The 16,666-nt window shown below is 32.5% G+C and overlaps 1 protein-coding gene across 1 annotated transcript; it reads left to right on the forward strand.

Moving 5' to 3' along the window:
- The first annotated feature begins 327 nt into the window (after positions 1-327).
- LOC131074036 (probable xyloglucan endotransglucosylase/hydrolase protein 5) lies at positions 328-3,211 on the forward strand. The gene is made up of 4 exons (XM_058010584.2): positions 328-991; positions 1,114-1,214; positions 2,172-2,365; positions 2,675-3,211. Exons 1-4 carry the CDS (start codon positions 793-795, stop codon positions 3,060-3,062), a joined length of 882 nt encoding a protein of 293 aa, XP_057866567.1. The 5' UTR covers positions 328-792; the 3' UTR covers positions 3,063-3,211.
- Positions 3,212-16,666: the final 13,455 nt, after the last annotated feature.

Consider the following 16,666-nt stretch of genomic DNA (forward strand, 5'->3'; position numbering starts at 1 on the left):
TTACCTAATCCAAAAAATAGAACTATATGTCCAACCTAATCTAAAAAGGTAGAGATCCTATAAATTAAACAAATTCTAAATAAAATAATAAATAAATGACTGTATATGTTAAAAATTTAATAAACAAAATTAATGTAAAACAACAATAAACAAATGATTATAAATGTAAGACTTTAATTCATTAATACGCCAAAAAAATTAAATTGACTACTAAAGTCATGCATGTACAATATCAAAGTGAAGTGAGACAAAACGAAAGATAAAGGCAGAGCATTCACTTCCATCCCTTACACATGTAACGAGATGGGCGAGTCTTAACAAGACTGCCTTACAAAATTACAAACCTGAAAAAATAAAACACCATTCTTGAAAGCTCATTCATTGTTAGCAACATGTGAAAGATTAATAAATTCATTTCTTCATTTAAATCCTGTGTCTGTTCAACCTCTCACAGCTGGCGATTATAGCTGTTATTATTAATAATTTACTATGGAGTTGGTTGATATTCCCCTCGCCAATGGAAGTTGACAAGACTTGTCTTGCCTGCTTATAAAAACTTATTCTGGATGGAGGCGTGGAGAACTAGAAGAGAATAGATCAGACCATATGATGTCATCTTCTTTGATAATGTCTTCCTTCTGTTTGTCCAAACGCTTATACCTATAATATGCTCGTTTGCATACACATTTCATATATGACATAAAGAGGAGTCAGAGAAATTGTGGCTGTCAGAATTGTTCATTCCCTGTCAGAGAGAGAGGGGGCACCCAGTTTATTTTTCTTTCAGAAGCAATGAAGAACTTTCCAAGGCTTTTAGGTTTTAAAAGAGGCCCATTACATATCTGTTCGGTCCTGTTTATGATTCTCAACTTTTTGTTACAAGGGGAATCGTCCAACTTCAGTGAGAACTTTGGTATCTTATGGGGGAAAGATCAATTTAAATTGTCAAATGATGGACAGACAGCCCATCTTACCTTGGATCGAGCTTCAGGTATTTTTACTGGCAAAAACCCAACTCAGAGACTGATCATGGTATTGGAATTCTTTTAGATCATACCCATGATAATGAAAATATTGACAATGATGGCTTTCAATGGTGGTTTCATGTTTCAGGTTCTGGTTTTTCCTCCAGGAATGAATACTTGTTCGGGAGCTTCAACATGAGAATAAAGCTGATAGCTGGAAATTCCGCTGGAATAGTGACTGCCTATTATGTATGTAAGCTATCCTGATTCATGAAACGTTTGAAAAGGTTTACAGAACCATTTACAAATCCCAGATACAAAACCATACAGTTTAATAGTTATTCCAAAGGCATTTATTCCCATAACAAAATTTCATGAAGCATATAAGCAATATGCTACTACCTGTTTCTTAGGTTTGGACTGATCCATAAAACGATCAACGGAATACTGTCTGTTTCTTAAGTTTGAATTTTAGCTGATCCATAAGATGATCAACACTCATGTCTCTGATATCACTTTATTTATCCACTAGATTATGACTGCTTATAACCAGAACATGCTTTCCAAATGAACCCAAATTGATTACCCTTCTGAAGGGTATGGCTTACCAATCTTACAATTGCCTCATGAAGTTTAACAATTATTCCAAATGCATGTATACCCATAACAAAATCCCTTGAAGCTTACAACCAAAATGTTATCTGTCTTTTAGATTTGAGTTCTATCTTTTTAGATTCGAGTTCTAGTTGGTTCATGAAAAGTTCAAGTCATATCAGTTTATTTGAATCCTCTTATTTATGTTATCCACTAGGTTATAACTGTTTATAATCGGAACTTACTTTCCAAATCGACCCAAATAGATTACCTTCCTAAAAGTTTAATAGTTATCCCAAATTCATGAATATCCATAACTAAATCCCTTAAAAGATAATAAGTAATATATTATTGATCTTTAGATTGAGTCCTAATTGATTCATGAAAAGTTCAGCTGATATTAGATTATTTAGTTTACCCTTCTGCAGACTATGGCTTACCAATCTTACAATTACCTCATGCACACAAAAATGGTAGGAATACAATCAACTGATTGGTATGCAGGTAGGCTTGGTATAGCAGGAAGGCTATCAAACAATTCAATTGATTTGGTTAGGAATAAAATTGACCATTGAGATATGAAGTAACGGTTGCATGTGTATTTTGCATCAGTTGTCATCAGCCACATCCGCCCATGATGAAATTGACTTCGAATTTCTGGGAAACCTGCCACGAAAGGGTTACCATCTACAAACGAACGTTTTTGCAACTGGGGTTGGAAACAGAGAGCAAAGGATTCGACTCTGGTTTGATCCATCTGCAGATTTTCATAACTACTCAATTGTGTGGAACCAAAACCAAATAGTGTATGAGATCTTACCTTCTACAAATCTATAATCTAATTAGCTCAATAGTTGGTCATTTATTTCTCTGTCAGTCTGCTTTGATGTTTCAAATTTTCACAAAATAAGATAATTTGAAGGGTTATTCAGGGCAAGATAGTATGTACAGCCTAGATAGAGTATTCATGTATATATAAGACGGCTTCTAAGAGCAATGATGATTGAAATAAATTCTCTAAATTTTGCTCTCGTTTACTTGAACAAAGGCTTTCTGATAGGTGGTCAATTAGTGCAAATATTTGTGTCTAATGTTATTACCTGATTTCTAAGCAGGTTTTCTGTGGATTCGGTCCCCATTAGAGTTTTCAAAAACAATGAAGGAGTGGGTGTCCCATATCTGAAGAATCAACCCATGAAAATCATCTCCACCCTTTGGAATGGGGAAGACTGGGCCACAGATGGAGGAAGAGTGAAAGTAGATTGGAGTAAAGCTCCCTTCGTTGCATCTTATCAAGCCTTTGAAGTAGATGGGTGTGTGGCATCTGCTTCATCCGAATCCTGTACAGGGCACTGGTGGGATCAATCCCTTTTTAGTGGCCTGAGTAGAGATCAACTCAAGAAACTTCGATGGGTTAAAAGAAAGTACATGTTTTATGATTACTGCAAGGATAAGTCTGGAAGGTTTTCTACACCACCACCTGAATGTGCAATAAATCCCTAGTTACAAAGGGTGATTGTCTTTTTATATTTTAAACATTCAGTACAAAATTTATATCTTATTGCTTCATCAGTGATCTGTAATAAGATGAAGAAATTCAAAAGTATTTTCTGTAAAGTTTCCATAATATTGGAGGTTCCATATTGAAAGAAGATTTAAATGCCAAGAAGGTTAATTAAGTAAAAAGAACTTCTTCAAATTTATGTGTATTTTACATTATCATCAATGTTTTAGATTAGGTTTCATAATAGCGATCTAAATATTCATTAAAATATAAGATTAATTTTTTCTTTATAAATGAGATAATTGAACAAAACTTTGTATTATAGAAGACAACAAATTACAAGTTATGCAATGGTTTATATAAATCTATTCTTTCTCATGAACTATATTCAACTTACCAACTACCAATTAATTATATTAATATTTAATAAACATTTATATCTTATATATTAATAAAGAAAAAGGTTATTTTTGATGAAAAGGATCATGAAAGCCAACCTCCTCCTCCACCTAAAACGTGAAAATCAAAAGTTTTGGAGCATCAATATTTTTGATTCACCTACCCACTCTTTAAACTTTGTTTTCTATCCCTCGCTATTGATTAATTTATGTCAACATCTATATGCATCCTCCTAATACTTAACCTCTACATTCCTCTAGATCAACAACACTTGCCAATCAGCTACATCTACTACCTTGTGCCATTGTGAAGATACATTATCTATTCCTCACACTACTTGGAACAATCATGCTAAAATTAATGACAGCATTTTGTTAAGAATCTATGCTACATTACTTGAGTTATTTTGGCTTTCCACTTGATGATCCATTGCCTCTTTTTGACACTACATGTAATGCTAAATTTATCACTACATGCCTCTAAAAGTTTGTACCACATGCAGTATGAGAAAGATATCATTGTCCAACTATAATGAACATTGTCCTAGTGGTTACATTTTATACCTACAATACTTAGGTTCATCCGCAAGAGATTCCTAATTTTGTAATCCCATACATATCATGAAAACCTATCACCCCTAATTAGTTTATAGGTGGGAGATAATTGATATAAATTCATAAGAAAATTATTCTTCATTTAATCTCAAGAATAGAAAAATGTAATGGAGCATAATGCAACCCACATTAAACATGATACTACACTAAAAATTATATTAAAATACGAAATTAAAAGTAAATTTTGTAGGTACACAAAAATGCATAGGTCAACACATTTTTGTTTGATGGTATGATTAAAATTGATCGTAATCAATTGTGCATTAAAGGTGGCATTTGATCTTGAATTTTATTTGTCTTTTCTCATGTGAATTTAATTTTCATTTCCTAGTTATGTTGAAATTTTTTATTTTAGTAATCGATGGTTATAAAGCTATTATGATTATTATTAGAGTAATTAGGATATCACCTAATCAATTATCTAATTAGGTCTTTATTACTTTATCCTCTTAATATGAGTTTAGGAGTTCTTTTTATTTTATTAGATTAGGCTAATAATAGCTCATGTTGTCTAATTGAATATAATGTCAGAACTTGTCATTAGCTAATTTAATCTTCCTCTAGGTTTAAGATCTAAGGTTGCAATATCCTTTCTATAAAAATTCATCTTTAATTGTAATTGTAATTCAATTTTTTTTTTGCATCAATACAATTCTCATATTATTGAGAAAATCTATCTTGCTTGATCTATATTTGTGATAGGTATTTTTTTTGCATGTGATTGTTAGTCTTGTGGAGTTAAATCAATAACCGCATCATGGTATTCAAGCTCTAAGTCTACAAGTTTCCACTTAAAATTTGAGACATCCAACCTTGAGCCATTGTTTGTGCACTTTGGGCTCAAACGGATGTTGTCATCATGTTCAATTTTTTTCAAAACTTATAAATTGGCTACCATTTTTATCAAAATTTGAGTAGTTGAATTTTCACACAATTTTTTAAGGGCGTGAGATTTGGTTGTACAATCATTTACAAGGAAACATAAGAAGAAATAGAAGCGTAAATATTACCAATCTAATCAACCAAATGTGGAGTCCCATTCAAAAGATTCATCAAATTATTATTCTTATTCCAATTGGTATTCATCTATTAATGGCAAGCTAAAGTGTGGATATTGCACCAAGACGAACATAATGAGCATCATTGTTATGAAACCCACATAGAACTTTGAAGCATCTTTTATAGAAGAATAATGTCCATCTACCTTCATCTAGTCCATCTACCTTCATCTAGTTCATCTTCTTCTAGCACTTCAATACCTTCACATTCTATGTCATCTTCTATGGCACATGGAGAGGACAAGATGAAATTATATTCTCTCTTGGCATCTACACATCTTAAGTCTAGTTGTTGGATTCTTGATTTAGGAGCCTCTCATCATATGCCATCATCTATTGTTATGTTCTCTTCTTTTGAGCATTATACTTAACCACATATTTTTATGGGTAATAAAATGTATGTCTTATGAGGAGAGAGTATATAGAGGATGGTTATGACACATTCAATGATGTCCTTTATGTTCCTTTATTATTTTTCAACCTCCTTTCCATCTACCATATTAGTCACACTAGGTTGGGAAAGATAGTAGATTACACACCTGATTTATTGCTTATCAGAGACTTGCATAGTAGAGACCTTATTTTAATTATTATTGTTGATCATGCATTTTTATTATATGAATTCTCTCATTTTTCTCTTATATGAACATGGAGTTGACTAGCTCCCACTCTCCTCCATCTAGAGTGCATCATATTTCTAAGGAGAGGTTTAGTCACTTTAACCCATGCATTCTTCCATAACCACCTTATTTCTTGAAACTTGTGTTGAGCATTCACCTCGTCCACGTCCTAATTTTTGAAAGATCAATTTAGTTCAACAAGATCATACTTCACTTCCATTTTCAACACCATGGGATGATTTCTTTCTACACATTAGAATGTTATTTGTAGAGTCACACATTGGAAACATTAGGGAATTTATTACATATACTTCCTCTTTGATGGAAGCTTAATCTTTCTTATCATTTATTGATAAATTACTAAAGAGGTTTTTCATAGATGTTTGATCTTGCTTCCTATCGTTTAGAAACATTTGATTCAGACATGTGCACAATTAAGCAATTCTTCTTGGAGCACATCATGTGACTATTCCTACCATATCCTTTCATGGAGTTGCTTTTACTTTGGCCATTAAAGTTTTTTCTTCCTAAGGAGAGGAACATTGTATGCCACTCTTGGATCATCATTAACATTCATCTTCGAGTATTCACTATTGGCATTGGAGATTATTTCTTAGTGGGGGATCATACATCACATCTTTCATTCTCTCATATAGGTGGATATTAATTGTATTTATAAGACTAAATCAATCGTTGGGGTGACATAGTAAGTCATACATTCTTAGTCACGTACTCATTTTATTTTATTTTCTATCTTTTGGAGAGGATTTTTTTCAATGTGGCTTTCTCCTTTTCTATGGTTGTGAGAGATTGCATTTATGTGTACATGGGTGCCTCACCAGTCGTTGTAGGTAGGACTCATCCATGCATCCATTCATGTATTTATCTTTAAATTCATTAATAGGGTTTTAGCTTCTCCTAGGATAATCTTAATGGGAGTGTTAAAGTAATTAGGATATCACCTAGTAATTTTCTGGTAAGGTCCTTACTACTTTATTTGCTTGAGATAAACTTAGGAGTTGTAAATTTATTTTATTAGATTAGGCTAATAATAGCCCATTTTATCTCATCAAATATGATGTAGACACTTGTCATTAGCTGATTTAATCTTCCTCTAGGGCTTAGATCTAAGTTTGAATTATCATTTCTATAAAGATTCATCATTCATTTTGATTGATAATATTTTGTGCATCAATACAATTCCCAAGCTGTTGAGAAAATATATCTTTCTTGATCTCCATTTGTATAGGTGTTTTCATTTTAGGTGATTGTTGGGCTTGTGAGGTTAAACCATTAACTCCAACAATTATTTTGTAATTATTATTGTAGTTTCATATATTCCATAGTAGTTTCTCTATGTCGCGATGGGTTCAAAATTATTTTTCTATTAGAAGTGATGTTTTTCCTATTACTAAAATTATGAAATTTGAAGTGTCATGTTTCTATATATTAATATATTATTTATATTTTTTAATAGCTCTTGGCTCAACCCTCAACGATCATTTTCTTTAATTAATTCAAGGGATCCATCTATTCTTTATTTAAAAGTTCAAATTTAAGTATGAAAAAGTGATTGGTACACCACTTTTCATCCTTTCTAACCTATTACTCTTCATTATTTTAATTATTAATACCAATTCACAACAAGTTCTTTAATTCATCTTCTATGTCAAGAATATAAAAATATTTCATTTTTTATATTCTAGTAACTAGAGTCCCTACATTTATGTAATGTTAATATATAATTATCTACTTGCCATTGTCTTTTTTTTATCACTTTTTTATTTGAATCCTTCTTCCCTATCCCTATTTAGCTTTGGGTTCTATTGGGACCTATGTAACACACACTAGTTCCTTAGGAAATAGTGAACCCATCAAGGAATGCACTTCTAAAGAAATACCTTATCACATGAAAGCATATTGAGGGCTTCCTTTTGTAGTCAATTCTTGCGCTTTGGGATGAAATATTGTAACTTGAAGGAAATTTGTCTCACATCTATCTTGTATTGTATCTCAATGTAACTTAGTTTGAGAGGGAGACACAAACATTTCAGATATGAGCTGTTATAAAACCTTTTGAGAAATTATTATTAGTAGTATTTACCTTAGAGCCATTTCGCTGTGCAAGTTCCTTTAAGATGATTGATATAATTTTGTTATAATGTATTTTCTCCTTGATTTTTGTCTCATCTTATTTGCCTTTATGTAAAATGATGTATATTTTTGCAAGTGACTTGTGTTAAACAACTAGGGATAAATTTTAAGTTGTGACAACTTCTATAGATCCTTCTAAATGATATGATTAGTACTTTCAGCCTAGTTATGAAACACTTATGTAAAGTACATTTACAATTATAAGTTGTGTGTGTTTTGTTTTGAGAAGTTGATCATATTATCTATCCAAAAAATTAGTGTAGGTCCTATATCCATTGTGGTGTATAACCTTTTTAGCCTTAGTTTCATCTCGTTTTTCTTTCCATCCTTTTCATAGTATGCAATAATATCACAAGTAGAATAGGTGAAGCTCCAATAGACCCAAACCTCTTTGGAGGTTGTTCTCAACCATCAACGCGCATGCTTTGTGAGATCATCCCATATTTCAAAAGGTTCTTGATTTAAGAGCTCAACAAATGTGCAAACCTTAGTGAAAATAGTGTCATTGTGATAACTATTAGGTTCATTCCCTTTCCCTCTACCCAATAGCACACAATTTTGCCAAATGGATTGTAATATCATTGTCTTTATTAGATTTATCGATGGGCCTAGGATATGTGTTGCATTTGTTTGTTAGTGCAACCTAAAGTGCACCACCATTTTGCACTCATGATAGAATGACAATGTGCCCTGTGTACCATAGGTACTAACCTTTTTGGCCAAATAATGAAGTAACATTGGGTCCCCATTTCTATCAAAGAAATATGCATAATATTTTTGTAGCATCATGACTTTGTGGTGGGTCATATTTTAATACCCTTTGATCATGTAATTCGGCACCATGTGGACTATCTAAACAAGTCAACACTTGAGGGAAACAAATATAAGTAATGGTACCAGAAATGTGTCCTTATTTTGTAATATCACAACTTGATGTTGGGCAACCCTATTGAGTCTGACAAATGTGCAACAAGGTGTTGGATGAATTTTTTTAACAAGAATTACATCATCACACGCTAGATATATAATCCCAATGAAAATAATGAAAATTGAAAAATATGACATATGATGTGATTTCAGAACATTATAGGCATAGCTAAGACTGACTTCTTGTAGCTTGTAATTGGGTACTTAGGAATTTAGAACATAAAGTGACAAGGGACATGAGGGTTTAGGATTTTTATAAGGAAAACAAAATTCTTTTGATATGCATGAATGAACCCTAGGTTAGAGGAATTATTAGGTGGCATGAAATGCCAACATTATCTTCCTCAAATAAGTATTTGTCAAATTTTTTAATCACATTCTTCTATTGTGAATTTTGCTTCATTAAAAGTCGTATTAGAGAATGATCTTGACAAATAAAGGGAAACAAATTCTAAATTTCATACATCTCTCAACTTGGACAATTTTTAACTTATTTAAAATGTGTTCTTTTAGTAAAAAATTGAAGCTACTATATAGTATATCTTAAGGTTATTTGGATTAAAATCAAAAGATTTATTATTAAATTAGGCTTTCATAAAATCACTCATAGTGCTTCAGATGAATTATTTTCCCTAAATTATAGAGGGTTGAAAAAGAACCCATTAATATACCAAAAATCATGATTTGTATAAATTTGGATGTTTTAGTAAGTATTTTCAATTTTAGCATTTTCCATAAGTTCACTATATAAGCTATAATATTAGGGATTTATTGGATGAAGTTATGTTTTTGAAAGATAGTTTTTTTGTTCTATTTATATAATCCAATTTTTTCCCACTTTTATAAAAATAATTTAACCAAGGTTTGGTCTTTTTAATAAAAAAAAAGGTTTTGCATTGCTAAGCATTAGCATGATATGACCATACACAATATCCAGGGGAAAAAAATTATACGAATAGGGGATATTGACACCATGGACAATATAATGGAAATAAAACAACAATATAAAGGGAAAAATTACATGAAAATGCTATTGTAGTTTTGATGAATCCATAACAAATAGAATATCAAGTGTGTATTGGGTAGAAAAATTTCACAAAGAATGCTAGGATAAAAATTTATCTCCTAAAGGACATAATGATTTTTTGTAATAATTATTTTTAAAGATGTATTACGGAATGTTACAAATGAATGATATGGAAGAAGGAGATACAATTGTTTTAGGTAGGGATTAGATTCAAAGATGAATTCTAACTTGTTTCTAATCAAGGATATGGAGAGAGAAGGAGACAAGAGGGAGAGAGGGAGAGGGAGAGGGAGAGTGAGTAGGAAGAGTAGGATGAAGAAAAGGACGAAGAAAGATGATGAGGATATATGAGGATGATGATGGCAATGATTACAAAGATACAAAGATGATGGTGAAGGATAATTAGGAGGAGGAAAAAATTGAAGAGGAAGAGGAAGAGGAAGAGAAAGAGGAAGAGGAGTAAAATTAGGACCTGAGGAGAAGGAGGAGGAGGAAGGATAAAAAAAAGAGGGAAAGGAAAGAAAAAGGAGGAGGGGGAGGAGGAGGAGGAGAAGGAGAAATAGAACAAATAGAAGACGTAGAGTGAGAACAAGGATTAGAAGAATTAAAAGGAGAAAGAACAATTAGAATAATTAGAAGGAGAAGAAGGATAAATATGAAAATAAGTATAAGGAGAAAGAGTAGAAGGCTAATATATAGAATAAGCATAAGGAGGTGAAGAGAGACAAGTAGGATAACAATGACTTGGGGGAGAAGAAGAAGATGGAGGAGGAGAATAAGTAGGAGGAAGAGGGGAAACATAAGATGGAGTAGTAGGAGAAAAATATGAAGAAGACGTAGGAGAAGAAGAAGAAGAAGAAAGAAAAAGAATAATACTAAGGAGATGGAGAAGGTGAAGATGGATGAGGAGATGAAGGAGAGGAAGAAGAATAAGTAGGAGAAGTAAAATTATAAGGAAGAGGAGGAGTAGAAGAAGTAGGCTAATAAACCAATTTATCTTAACTTTATTTTATTTTTGGGTGATGAAAAATTACCCATGAAACTATGTATAGACAAACACTTAAATTTCTTTCACTATAAACATTATTTAAGATTTTTTTTAGAGAAAAAATATAATTTTTCGTGTTTGAATTTATGTATTTATTTTTCAACCTAGATTAATTGTATTGAGAAAATTTATATCAAGTATCTTCAAGAACTAAAGAACACCTCCAAGTTTTGTCCCAATGGTATGCATATTAGGACTTTGGTTCCTTCTTTTCCTAAATTTCCTTTTTCCTCTCATAATTTTAGTTTTCTACGGAAGTTTTTGCTTCTCATGTTTTGAAATTTTCAAAGATTAGCAATTATGTATTACTTTTACTTTACACAAGATAAAAATTAAGTAATTTGTTTAACAATGTAGCTGAAAATGACAAGTGTAGTTTCAATAATTAGGTTTCTATGTGGTCATGGGATTAAACAATTGAGGGATTTCATTGATTTATGGAGCAATACCTCTTATACTGTAAGTAGAGTTACATTATTCTTCTATGAAGTTTCAAATTCTTCCCATGCTTTTAGACCATGTCAAAATCCACAATTACAACAATAGTTGATCAAGGCATCATGAATAATATAGCGGTCCCCAACTACAAACCTTATTCCATGTTCATGTCCTTTGCAACACCGATACTTCAATGTAGATATCTATTTTACAACATATATAAAATTTTTCTAGAAACAACACTCTTGTTGAATTGATGATAGAAATGAAGAAATGTCACTTCTAAATTATGGGTCGTGTTGGGTACATGACCAAAAATCAACAAAATGACAATGATGATCATGACCATACCCCCACACATTACATTTTTATATACAACTCAATAGTTCAACTTCTATTTTAGTTTATAACTAATTAAATATAAATTTAAATGACGTTTAACTCTAATTTAAAATATATACACTCAATATCTTTATTCTACGATAACCTCTTGATACCATGAATCATTCTATCTTTTAAGAAAACCAAATTACGAGGAGGAATATCTATTGAAGGTAAAAGTTTAATAGGACTATAAAATCTTATATGCACGGAAGTAATCAAGCATAGTCCAGGAAAACACTGTACAACCGAGCGAAGAATATTACACTCATAAAGACAACATACAGCCTGGCCAAAGATTTATCATTAGGACAAAACATGAACAAAACTCATAAATTAATATTGTGTCAATCTAAAGGTATCTTAACGAACAGTTCTGCCTGCCAAGAAGATCAAAGCATATACCACCAAAATTGGCCAGGAAATATATGTTGGATTTCACTTGTTAATGTATTCCTCTATGTTTCAATTGACTCATGGTTTTCATATCACAGCTGGTCGTTAGATTTCTGAGTCTGATGAAGCAAGTAAAACAATGGCTACTTGACAATTATCTGATCTGTCATTCTTTTATTATTATTAAAATTATTGTTTTTGTCCCACTGAACACACAAACATTGCATATAAATATATGTTTGTGCTCGAATCTGTCTCTGTGGAAAGAGGCAACAAGTACAATATACCTAAAAGCAATAACAATGAAGAGTTGTCGCAATCTCTTAGTTGTCACAATATCTGTTGAGTCCGAGTCCTGGTTCTGATTATAGACGTTTTGTTCTAAGAGGAATCCTCTACCCTCCCTTACAGCTTGATATCTCAAGGTAAGCGATACGTTGAATTGTCAAATAATAGACAGGCCACACAGCTCACTACTTAACGGACGTCTGGTATTGCACCCAGCAAAATGCCAACTACCCGACCATATTGATTATTGTATTGGACAGGATTTTGATAATGTCTGACAACCTAAATTTTAATATGTAGATGTCCTTATAATAGGGAATTACACCAGTTTCAGAAAGTTGTCTTCTCGTTTGACAACCAAAATTTTTATAATATGTGCTTGCAAACATTTACTTGAGACCTAAGGTGACGTAACAGTCATCTTCATATCAATTCACCCCATATTATTTACTTGATATGCTCTATTTTGAGAACACTCCTGGGTTGGAAAACTCCCTCTTGCAAACAATTGACTATTAGATCAAGCTTTGATAGTTTTAAAATCTCTCTGGGGTGTAAAAGTTAGGGATTACATGATATGCTCTGATAAAAACAACTCCATTATCTTTAGATGGAAGGATTTTTCCAACCTTCCTTTCCCTACAGATCAAAAGGAACTTCTTTTTAATTTTCTATAGGATTTAGAGATGTGCATCTTGCTCCGAAGGAGGATTATTTAATATGGGTTGCCTCACCTTCAGGATCTTACATAGTGAAAAGGGGTTACGAATACCATGTTTTTCAAAGAACTTCAAGAGCCTCTTCAAGAGATTTTATTTTTTGTTGGAACACATCTATTATACCAAAAGCTAGAGTGTTCACTTGGACTACTCTCAATCAAAGGATTCTAACTATTAATCACCTTTCTCATTTGGGGATAGCTAATAATTTCAATTGTGTACTTTGTAATTCAAAAGTTGAAAATTCGGATCATCTTCTTATTCAATTCCCATTCCCTCAACAATATTGGGCCTAGTTAAAGAATAAGCTCAATTGGTCTTCTCCACTCATGAATACATTAAAATATGTTCTTGACAATTGGCCTCTCTTGCATTAGGAATCATTCTTTCCAGACATTTGCATTGTTTCTCCCCCTATTCAGATTTGGAGCTTATGGTGGGAAAGAAATAAGACAATATTTAGGCATCAATTTCAACTCATTGAAAAAGTGATTAGTGGAATTGAATCTTCAATCTCTAAAAATGCTAAAGATTCAATTTCAAGGAGTAATAATCTCACCTCAGTTTTCACATCATGGCATTCAAATATTTTATCAGACCAAATGTATGTCTCCCTTCCTTTCAAGGGTAGCCTTTTTCATAATTCTCTCCCTAAGGTAGATAGAAAAATTGTAGCATGGACATTACCCCCCTTAGGATTTTCAAAACTAAATTTTGAAGGAGCTTCAAAATGAAACCCTAGATTATCAGGTGTGGGTTGTGCGATTAGATCTCATTCAGGTAGAATCATTGCAGCCTCAACATTCTGAATCCAAGATGGAACTAACAACATTGCAAAAGCCCAAGCATTGTTACTGGGTCTCAAATTGGCAAAAAACCCCAAAATTTCTCATATAGACATTGAAGAAGACTCACTAGTCACAAATAATGCACTTAGTCTCAAGTAGATTTCCAATTAGAAATTGAAATATATCTATTTGAAGTATTTAGAACTCCTCAATTATTTTCAAAGCTATTAGATATCTCATTATTTCAGGGAGTGAAACAAACTAGTAGATTACCTCACTAATATTGACTCTTCTCTTCCAAGAGGGGAAAAGTCATTCATGCATGATGAGCTTTTAAAAATTCTAGAACTTGTAGCTGATTTTCATTAGAAGCAGTATGTTTTCTTATCTTCTCCAATTTTGTCTTCGTGGATCAGTTGGGTACCTCGCTTTATCAAAAACTGCATAGTTTTATGGAGTTATCTTTTTTCTATCATCTTCTATCCTTGTTACTCTTTGCAATTACTAGTTGGGGATACCAACTCACCTTAAGGGTGATGTATTAATCTTCCACCATGTCATTTTTCCCTGGATCAGTTTTTTTGACTCCAAAGTACATCTTTTATTATAAAATGACATCATATCTGCCCTCTACCTACTGGTGCCATCTTTTCAAGGATCCTTCTCAAAGTTAGCAACCTCCAAATTAGGCTATGTTTTGATTACACATGTCTTCTATTATATTTTCAAATGTTCTTAAGGCATTTAAAAATTTGTCTAGAATTTTTCCCATGGCAATACTTTTGAACCCAAGGCAAGATTGAGAGGGGGGTGAATCAGTCTAAATTAAAATTAATGCATCGCATAAACAATTAAACAACAACACAAAACCAACACATCAACACCAAGATTTTCTACATGGAAAACCCAAATAGGGAAAAACTATGATGAACACGTACCCACAAAATATATCCACTATGTATATCAAATTACAATGAAAGAGATCACTACTCAAGACTTGCAAACTGAGGCTAAATGCTCTTGGAGCAAGATACAAAAGTCACTTGCAAACTTGATGCTAAATACAATAGGGAAAAATACAATAAAATGATTAAAAAGAAGGATCTCCTAATCATGAATCGGTCCTTGAACTCTACATCAAGTGACCAAGCTCAACACACACAACTCATACCTCATCTATCAATTCACTGTCTTAGATTTTTTCTATAGTCTCGACCAACTTGCATATCATTATAATAAAACTCTTCTTCTTTTCTCTTCACTGAATTTTGTTGACTATCTCCACATCATATTCTCTACCATATACCTATTTCCCATGCTCATCACCATCCTTACACAAATTATTTATATATAAGATAGATCAAAAAAACCTAAAACAAGTTGGCTTGAAAACAAAATAAACCTTTTGGACCAAAAGTGCACACTCTGATCCACTCCAAGAGAAAGAGGGGAACAAAACACATCTTCATAAGATGAATTAATCAATCTACAAACACTAAAACATAACCCACAATATTCCAACTGATAATGTGTCCATTATACAATTAACAACCCAAAACATATTGTCCAATGCAAATTACTCTTATCCAAATCTCCACATGCTACTGTGAGACCCATAATACATTGAATTACTTCCCATAAATCATACCTGAACCAAAAAAGGATTAACACAAAATACTGCAACCATTCAATGAAATAGACTACAACATCCAGCGAACACAAAGATATTTCTAGACCACAAAGCTAACATATCCTTAATGCCAAAAGCATAACCAAAAAAGATGACAACACCAAGCAACATTAATAGTACTTCCTAGACTTGAACACTTTTGGAACAACCAATAGAATAACTGTAACACCAATACAACAAGATATCTCTACACTACAAACTTTTCAAACTAACAACTATCCAGAACAACAAGTTTGACATCAATGAAAACCATAACATCACATACTTCCAACAATATCCCCCTTTGTCATTGATGGCAATATTTGACCAATCTAAACACTCAACCAATTTGCAAAACATACTGCTCTATCAAAAATTGCCACAACTTTCTCTTTCTCTCCCAAGGACTATAAAAAACTACAACACAACTTTCTCTTTCTCTCCCCCTTTTCCATCAAAGAAAAAGGCTACAACACTAACACACACTCCACTACTTCTCATGAGAGTAGCCACAACATCAATCTAGGAAAATAAATTGTCATGAGAGCTCCCCCTAGAAAGATGGACCCTCATAATGCACCAAGTCAAAAGAAGGGGAAATGAACCCATTCCCAAAGAAACTCAAATGTATCCTTTTCCATTGCCTTAGTGAAAATAGCTGGAACCTATTATTTTGTAGAAATATATTCCAATTGAACTTCTTTCTTAGCAACCTTCTCCCTTAAGTAGTGACATTTGATTGAAATGTTTTTTGTTCTTGAATGCATAACTAGATTTTTAAAAATATTTATTGCACTTCTATTGTCACACTGAATAGGAATTGCTTCATCATATGTCACCTTGATATCTTTAAGAGTTTGTCTCATCCAAATTACCTAAGTACTTCAATATGTTGTTTCAATATACTCTGCTTCAACAGTAGATGGAGAAACTGAATCCTATTTCTTATTGAACCAGCAGACCAATTTGTCTTCTAAAAAGAAATCACCGCCACTAGTACTCTTTCGGTCATCAACACTTCCAAACCAATATGCATTAGTATAAGATTTTAACAAGAAATTTGTACCCTTTTTGTAC

The sequence above is a fragment of the Cryptomeria japonica genome, chromosome 4 (genome assembly GCF_030272615.1).
Source record: "Cryptomeria japonica chromosome 4, Sugi_1.0, whole genome shotgun sequence".
Classification (NCBI taxonomy): domain Eukaryota; kingdom Viridiplantae; phylum Streptophyta; class Pinopsida; order Cupressales; family Cupressaceae; genus Cryptomeria; species Cryptomeria japonica.